Source organism: Quercus lobata, chromosome 12, assembly GCF_001633185.2.
Source record: "Quercus lobata isolate SW786 chromosome 12, ValleyOak3.0 Primary Assembly, whole genome shotgun sequence".
NCBI classification, from domain to species: Eukaryota; Viridiplantae; Streptophyta; class Magnoliopsida; order Fagales; family Fagaceae; genus Quercus; species Quercus lobata.
In genome coordinates this window covers 42683303-42692287 of record NC_044915.1, presented here as the reverse complement: position 1 = coordinate 42692287, position 8985 = coordinate 42683303, and the positions used below count along the sequence as shown (strand labels likewise).

Genomic DNA, 8985 nt, shown 5'->3' with positions numbered 1-8985 from the left:
ACCCTAATCGCACAAAGATTAAACTCAACTTTGAATAAAGTTAAGTAATACCCACATACGTTTTTTTGCTAAATAATCATGTATAAGTAAGATAGGCCCTTACACACACTTCAATCATTGAATTTTAAAAAATGACCCGTTCAAATTTCAAGGGGTTAAATAGTCAGGAAAGGGGGGAAGGAAGTTGAAATTGTTGATTTTTCTGTATAATCGGTCTTCTTTGCTGTTGGATTTTTTTGTAAATTATTCTATCATACTAATGATCTTCACACATTTCAAGTCACAATTAGAGTAAAGAAATTTGACACAACATAATGACATAAAAAGTCTCAAATCCATTAATTTTCCTAAGTTTCACAGTGAAGTCTGAAGGACACCAATAAAATCAAAATTGCTTTAATCCTATAAAAGATAATAAAAAATGAATGTATAATCACGTAATTCACTTCAAATAACATATAAGGGCAGCATAATTGGCATTCCAAATATGAAAATTAGATTAGAGGAAGAAAGATGTACTAAGAATGCCTTTTTTTAGGCTTGAAATTTCTCAAGAAATTTAAAAATTTTTTTTTTTTAGAAAGGATTATTCTATCTTGAAACTACAGAAGAAAGTTTTTGAATTACTATCCATGGTTCCAATATGAATGGGTTTTCTAATTTTTTCAGCTTTCTTTAATAACAGTATTAAAAAGCATGTAAATTATAAAATCCACTTCCTGATGGGAGTAGTTGAAAGAGTTGGATATTGCCTATATAGTGCCACTTTGTTTTCAGTTCTCTAGTGGAGACAACATCACTGCCTGTATATAAGACTCCAGTTAGGAAAATAGGTAGCTCACTCAGTTAGGACAATAGAATGCCTTCTGTCATTGTCACTTACAAAAGAACTCCTTCATTATTTAATGTGTTCTCTTTTTCTAGTTCAAGCATTTTCAATATGAATAATGTCTCTTTTGTATGTGTGTGTGTACATCACAATGTTTTTTGTAAAACATTTGCGATATCTATAGATTAATGTTATCATCATTAATTCCATTTTAACAATGGGGTGTTTATCTAAGTTCTAAACGGGGTTATTGTTAGTTTCCTCTTCCTTTATACCCATTATCTTTCTTACAAATTGTAGTTCTTTAGTCTTTTTTTTTTTTTAATCCTTATGCCGCCCTTATAGTAATTGAATTATATTTTTCACTTACAGCCGAAGCAAGGGAGACATAGACGGTTACTGCTTTGTCTATTTGCAAAGCAATTCTCCAGAGGGGAAGATTATTTGCTATCTCCAATGTGTGTTTCTAGAACCTACTTAGCTTTCCATCATTTTCTATCATCAAATAGATTTGATTTTTTTTTTAAAGAAAAATAAATTAGGAGTATTCCAACTATAATTTAAAGAAGATATCGCAACTATAATTTTTGCCACTTCAAATCAAATTGAAGCAAATGGAGGAATACCCAGATAATAATTAACATTTGCGCACATGAAAAGAAAAGAAGAGGTTTGGCAAGGTCATCATCATTTGTAAGAACAAATAAGTAAAACTTGAAAAAAAAAAAATCAAGATTTACATGCTCAACAAAGGTCAATGTGAAAATCCAAGAAAAATTTCCATCAAAGCAAAACCCTATATTATAAACTCAATAAAAAATAAAAACAGACAAACAAATGGCACACTAAATCAGCATTCATAAAATCCCAGTAAAAATTTCTTACCATTTAGATGGGGTAATCCATGATTCTAAGGTTTGGACTTTGCAAACTTGAATCTTATAACAGGTTCCACATTGCAACCATCAGTTAACTTTTGTGGGGAGAAGTTTGAAGTATGCAGTTTTGCAATCGAGAGAAATGAGTGTGCATGGGAAGGAACAGAAAAAGAGGTGGAAAAGAAAAATTGAAAAATTGAATGGAGGGTGTGGAGTGCGAAGTAATGAGAATGTGTATTAGGAAGTTGAGTAACATTAATGTACTAAATTGACCCTATTATTTTAAAACGTGATAAGCTTGATGCAATGGGGTATTTTAGAACCAAAAAAAGAAGAAGAGGAATTCAAAGAGAAGAAACCCTTTAAATAGTAGTATAGATAATAACATAATAGTAGTGGTTTTTTTGTTTATTTGTTTTAATAAATTAGAAAGATTTATTTATGAAAAGAAACCCCTTTTGATTTATTTATGCAAATGCAACAAGGCCAAAAAGTTATAAGTCCTAACCTCCCAAGGTTCCTAATCCTATTCCTACATGATGAAGCCAAAAATCGTAAATAAGCTGCATGTGCCTTGGACAAAATCTGCATGTGCCTTGGACAAAATTTGCACGACAAAGAAGAAGAAGAAAAACCTTGTAGAGAGTACCGATGTGGTACCAGCCAAAGACCCTTCGAAAGTTAAGTTAAAGAACTTTCACAACTCTAGAATGCCAGAGTTGATGTCAATTATGTGTATCTTGTTTTCTGAGGGTTTTGGGTTTTTATAGTAGTGTAGAATCGACTTTCATTTCTTGATTAAGAAGATTTTCCTTATGGGGAAGATCCTCATAAATATCCGTATTTTACGGGATTCTTCCCATATAGGGATTCCATTGACTATGGTTAATCGTAGGGTGCAAGACATTTCCATTTAGGGTTCATTGGAGATCACTTAAGCCACGTAGGTGCTACGTGACCTTGATATCCGTCCCCCTTGTGTCCGTATAGCTAGAATTCGTCCACTATGGAGGATCCATCAGTCTTGTATATTCTCCTTTCGGCGTATTAATCCGTCATCTTGTCCTTATGTTTTGATCATCCATTATCTCAATACCGTCGCCTATGGAAGGCTTTTTGGACGAGTCCGTCTACCTTAATTTTATCCTCTTCACTACCTAAACAACACAAAACAGAAGTACAAACTAGTCTCGAACAGAGATTGATATAATAGCATTGATTATGTTAACCATAAATAATAAAAATTCATTGGATGAATAATGTTTACCATTAGTAGTTGGAGGCTCTGACATCTGCCACTCTCTTCGTTACATTAGAAGTTTCTCTAGCCTTTGGATTGGATTAGATCAGTTTTGTTGGTTTGGATCAGTTTTGTTGGTTTGGTAGGTTGACTGCACACAAGTAAATGAAATATTCATCTTTTTACTTTTCCGTTCTTCCAAGTTCCAACCAAACACACATTGTGAAGCTTTTTTTTTTTTTTCTCACAATTTTGAAAATGAAGGATTGGGACCGAATCCCTAAAAAGTGGTCAAACTGAATTTTCAGTCCAGTCCCGTCTATTTGGTCTTTTTAACAGCCCTAAATTGATAATATATTAATTTATAAAATTTATGTAATAAATTCTTAGATTTTTTTTTAATAAAAAATTCTTAGTAATGTTTTAGTATTCCACGTAAGCCATAATTCAATATCTGCTTGTGTTCGGAATTCCTAAATCCTAAACAGTTCTACTTTTCGAAAAATTTTCTTTCGTTTTATTCTCAAATTTCTCTGCGATGGAGGTCTCCTTGTCTCGGACAACATCCGGAGCTTTTTCAGGTCCCCTTTCTTTGTCTCAATTCAGTAATTATTTTTTTTTTGGGTGAAAATTTCAGTAATTATTATCAATTGCATACATGATATGATATGAAAAACTCAACCCAATTTATATAATTCGATTCTTTCACATGTAAATCAAACTCAACGCAATTCCGCTAATCAGACTCGATTGAACCCTATCCATGATTTTGTTCCAAACCCACTTCGGATATACTATGATTTTTGATTGATATGCACATGACAACTTAGTTATCATATCGTATAATGTTTTTATGCGGGTATCCTCAGCAAGTTGCCGAACCCACTTTGCAATCTTTAAAGCATTATTTATTTATTTAAATAAATCATGCTTATGAAATTTGGAGTGATGATTGTTAATGTCTTATGAGTAAAATAATTTATTTGTTTGCAGAGTCATTGCTGCTTAAAAGGGTTAAACTTCCTTTATCGAATCAATGTATAGTGTCCATCTCACCAATTAGAGTAAAAGCCTCACCTTTACTAGCTCAAACTGGAATTCTGATTGGGAAGGGCAACAGTGTGAAGGTTTGGTTCCATTCCTAATATTTTTTTTAGAGTTGGAATCTTGGGAATCTTTCATTCTTTGTACTGTCATTCTATATCGATATTTTGTGTTCCTTTTATTCAGGTTTTATGCAGTCAAAAGAAAGAAATTTCTGTAGTGGAGGGCAGGTATGGGTTTAAGTGCTGGAACTTACTTCATGCCCAGCCATGAGCTCTAGCTTAAATGGCGTTTCATCTCCTTTGATAAATTACCGATTGTCCTAGAGCTCAAGCGTTTAGGAAAGGTGAATGTGATCATTTAACCATAATTCTAATGCTCCCTTCAAGCGTGGGCCTAGGCTTCCCCTCAAACTCGAGACCATCTTTACTGAAACCATGAGAGATTATATATAATAGTCCCAAAAACTTAAACTGTTAGGAAATGATGAATTAAGCATTTAACCATAATTCTACTTATAAAAAAAATTTATTTAGCAACAATTCTAACACCCTTGTAAGAACTGGATTGAAGATGAGTTTGTGAATCATGGGTTTTAAACTCACGAAATGCATGTGTAACTTATGAATAAAAATATGTAGGAAAAAAGAAGTTATTTCATGCTACATGTGTGATGGAAGTTTTTTATCTGATTCACAGAAGTGACTCTTCTTTGTTGATTACCTATAGTAACTGTTGCTTCTATTTCTTCAAGGTGTATGGATGAAATATATGATGATTTAGCCAAACGTCTTCTTCTTCCAGCAGCGGTAGCATCGAATCCCAATTTGAAGTAAGTTCTAGTGTGTGAATCAGCAGAAGAAACTGTGAGATTTAATTATCAAAAAAAAAAAAAAAAAAAAAAAAAACTATGAAATTTTAGAGTTTTATATAAATGAATGCTGCTAGGTGGTATATACTCAAGTACTCTAGACTACCTTACTATGGCTTTATGAAAAACAAAAAAAAATTGGGTTTAGCTGGCTATCTAGGCTGCAATTGATGGTAATTAACAAATTCCCCAAAATATCATACAGACACATTGTGGGTTTAGCTGGTCCTCCTGGCTCTGGAAAGAGCACTCTAGCATCTGAAGTAGCACAACGTGTCAACAAATTATGGCCCCTGAAAGCTTCTTCACTTGATTCCCAAGTTAGGGCTCTAGACGTGGCTACAGTTCTTCCCATGGACGGGTTTCATCTTTATCGTTCTCAGCTAGATGCAATGGAGGTAGCCTTTCTTTCGTTATTCTAATTTTATGTTTTTCCCTTCATGGGTTACATAGCATTTTCATTCCTTGTGGGACAGCCCCATCATAGATTCAAATAGCGTATAAAGAGAACATAAATAACATCAGAAAGCCCAGAAAAAGAGAATCATGCTAACATGTTTGAACTACCAGTTTCTATGACACGAAAGGTGCATCTGAATTTGAAACTATCTGAAGATGAAGGTTTTGGATAAAAGGTCACGGCTTGGTTAAGAACATATTTATCAAAAGAAGCTTTTGAATCACCTGATTCATAGAATGTATCTTGCCTCTCCTTGTGGGATTTTATTTGTGAAATAAGATGCAAAATTTTATTCGCCCTTCATTTTTCATGTCATACACACAAAGTCATACATCAGACATTTTTATTACTGAAAATCTATTGGTCGCTTCTTACTTGAGTAATTACTTATTAAAAAAAAAACTTCTTACTTGAGTAATGTTCTTTCACTGTAGAATCCAGAGGAAGCCCATGCAAGAAGGGGAGGTAAGGTTTCTATACTTTGTAATTACTGATTTAATGCTTTGTAACAATCAAAACCTTTGATCTTTCTAAATAATGAATCAGCTCCATGGACATTTAATCCGGAACTTCTACTTTCATGTCTCCAGACTATAAGAAACCAGGTGATTAGCTTTTGGTGTTTGATAACTATTATAAATTTGTTTACAGAAAACATTTACAGTTTGTTTAGTAGAGCATCAACTTGTTCACTCTTCATAATAAGGAAATTCTCTTTATGTGCATGTGTATGAGTGATAAAGGTCATAAGTGCATTCCTAAAATTGCATTCTGAAATGATAATTTCTTCAGGGATCAGTTTATGTGCCGTCATTTGACCATGGCATTGGAGATCCAGTGGAAGATGATATCTTTGTGAGCCCTCAGTGAGTATTTTGTGTCCTTCATGTGAAGAATCTCGTAAATAGCTGCTGATTTAATAAGGTATAGGTGGTTAAGAGATACTTATCGTGATTATGGACATTGCTAATTAAACGTGGAGATTCTTTTGGACAAACCTGACTGAAGGGAAACATAACAAACCTGAAACATGAATGAATAGTAATAAGGATTAGGTTCTATTAAGGCTTTGAACATTAACTTGTCATCAGCTGTAAAAGATAGGAAATATGTGCCAACTGTTACCATTTGTCTTGAAAATATGGATCTTGATAGTAGCAAATCCAATAAACCTTGTCGAGGCTAAAATTGATGTCAACAAGCTGACAGGAAAATTTAGAGAAGAACATTATACATAATTGGTGAGCTTTCTTAAAACTTTATCATGGTATTTTTGAAATCTCTTATGAACATATTGAATTGAGCTCAGGCTCTCTCTGTTTTATAGCTGTCCTTTGTAAATCTAATGCTTATAATATCCTTGATATTAAGCCTCTATTTGAGTATGGTATCCCCTGGCCTTTTACTTCAGCTTATGTATTCCATTAGCCTAATTTTTTTCCCTCTTGCATATTGGAGGGATTAGTTCTTATGATACTTACTGCAGCAGTCTGTAAGTCTCACCTTTGTGGAGGTTATTGTCCATAATGCATAAATATAACCTTAATTATTTTTTGTCTTTTCAGACACAAAGTGGTTATAGTAGAAGGAAACTATTTATTACTGGAAGATGGGGTTTGGAAAGAGATATCATCTATATTTAATGAGAAGTGGTAAGGACTGGAGTCTCCACAGCCACAGGTTATTTTAGTTTCTGGCCAGTAGTTGCATGTGAAAATATATCAGTTTGAGACTACTGACTTCATTTGGTGTAACATGGTGGAAATCAGTTCTGTGAACTTTAATATGCTTACAAATGTACTTGTACATATAAAAAAAATACTTACAGATATGGTTTGATTTATCATACTTTAGTTTTACATGTAACTCCTCAAAAAAAAAAAGGTTTTACATGTAACTGAAATTCTATTGGATTTTGGGCCACTAGCCTGCAAAGTAGTTTTGACATCCTTACTGATCATAATGCTGTTGCCTCATTTTTATTTTCAATTCTGATGAAAATCTGTCATTTTTTATTCAGACTTAATATTAACAATTTAATGGGAAAAATGAGACACGATAGTGCTTGAGTCTTATGCCTCACAAAATGGTCCAACTGCTTGGTCCTTCATCTTTCATGTACTACTTTAACATACTTATATATAATATATGTATTAAAAAAAAACCCTGCTTTTAACATAACTAAATGCATGTAGTTGCACTACAGCTAGCACTGAATATGTTAAAAAATTATGTTTTTATTTTCAAGGTTCATTGAGGTTGATATTGACACAGCAATGCAACGAGTTCTAAAGAGACATATTTCAACAGGTATGTATTCCTTAACTTTAACCAGCTACATTTGTTGAAAAGGGAAAATAGAAAGGTATGGTCTCTAACAATTGAGTGTTTTTATGTTTATTACAGCAGGAAAGCCCCCAGATGTTGCTAAATGGCGGGTATGCTTCACTTTTTTTGAAATCTAGAATTTCCATTTTCAGTGGATTCTTTTACTTAATCAATGTCAATTTCAAAGTGCCTCTATAATGTATTGAATGTAACACTAAATTCATCCTGCAGATAGAATACAATGACCGGCCCAATGCAGAGCTCATAATCAAGTCAAAGAGGAATGCAGATGTAGTAATAAAATCTGTTGACTTCTGAAAGTGAACCTTAGTGGTTGTATAGCCAAAGTTAAGAGAGGCCAGTTGCATATGTTTTGCATCAAGTTATTGCACACTGGAAGATGATGATAAAAGTAAGAGGTTAATCACGCCTTTCTTTTTGTTATGTGCATATGTTGAATTCATTGATGGAATAAGCTGGTCATGTTTCATCCTTTTCTTTTCTTTTTTTGGTGGAAAGATGACTTAAATGTTGCACTATTCGAAGCTGGTATAAAATTGATGAGAATTTTCACATTCCATTAATCCTAATGCAAATCTCTCCCAAATGATCCTTAACTAAGAAAAATGAAAGTACTGACCCATTAAGATGCTGAGATAGTGATAGAGACAGTTGCATTTGTTGCTGTTGTGTTGTTGGGTACAATAGAAAAATAGACATGAAGCAGTTTCAAAAAGCCTAATCTTGTGGGAATGCAGGGTACAGTAACATAGCACAACTAACGAGGGCCTCATATGCAGGTCATGAGGGCAGTGAATTCTCAACTCAATTCTGCTGATTAAGCTGTGTCTTAGAGCTGTCCACAATTACACTAGTAGCTTTCTGCCTGCCGTATGATCAATATTAATTATGTTGGCTGTGTCCATTATATTCCACAACTGTTAGCAAAGAATCTTCCTTAGAGGCCTTCATTATTGCTTTCTTTTTACTATTCTTTGCCTTCATAGAGTTGGTAAATATGCCAACTTTTCCATCTTTTAGCGCAATTCCTAGTCTCAAAACTGGTTGGGAGTTTCTTTTGTTCTTTATGTTGTCTGTTTTAAATGATAGAAGAACCCTTATCCTATCTAATCCTATAAATCTCAACTAGCTCCATTCTTATGTTGGATTTAACTTTAAACCTTGAGATTCTTAGCATATAGCATGGTGGATCAAACTATATACCTGGAAAAAGTGAGCCTTTAAAAAGTTGTACTTAAGCATATGATTATGAGCTAATAAGCTAAATAGAAAAACATTAATTTGTACATGGTCCTCCGCACTGCTCTAGGCGGC

At 33.5% G+C, this 8985-nt stretch overlaps 1 protein-coding gene across 4 annotated transcripts; it reads left to right on the top strand.

Moving 5' to 3' along the window:
• The first annotated feature begins 3365 nt into the window (after positions 1–3365).
• Positions 3366–8781, top strand: LOC115972339 (putative uridine kinase C227.14). 4 transcript variants are annotated; one of them, XR_004087465.1, is made up of 13 exons: positions 3366–3528; positions 3941–4074; positions 4178–4221; positions 4746–4823; positions 5068–5260; positions 5757–5787; positions 5869–5927; positions 6115–6188; positions 6888–6974; positions 7571–7632; positions 7732–7760; positions 7882–8062; positions 8451–8781. XR_004087465.1 is itself a non-coding variant. In XM_031092601.1 (12 exons), the coding sequence occupies exons 1-12, from the start codon at positions 3486–3488 to the stop codon at positions 7966–7968; spliced, it is 921 nt and encodes a 306-aa protein (XP_030948461.1). In that variant the 5' UTR covers positions 3366–3485; the 3' UTR covers positions 7969–8240. The 4 variants fall into 4 exon arrangements, 2 of the variants coding, with proteins under 2 accessions (XP_030948461.1, XP_030948459.1); XM_031092601.1 differs by lacking the exon at positions 8451–8781 and having other exon boundaries at positions 7882–8240; XM_031092599.1 differs by lacking the exon at positions 8451–8781 and having other exon boundaries at positions 3368–3528; positions 7729–7760; positions 7882–8240.
• Positions 8782–8985: the final 204 nt, after the last annotated feature.

Coding starts and splice junctions, on each gene's coding strand:
- LOC115972339 (XM_031092599.1), top strand. CDS start 3,486: ATGGAGGTCTCCTTGTCTCGGACAACATCCGGAGCTTTTTCAG. Junction 3,529..3,940: donor AACATCCGGAGCTTTTTCAG/GTCCCCTTTCTT, acceptor ATTTGTTTGCAG/AGTCATTGCTGCTTAAAAGG. Junction 5,788..5,868: donor AGCCCATGCAAGAAGGGGAG/GTAAGGTTTCTA, acceptor ATAATGAATCAG/CTCCATGGACATTTAATCCG.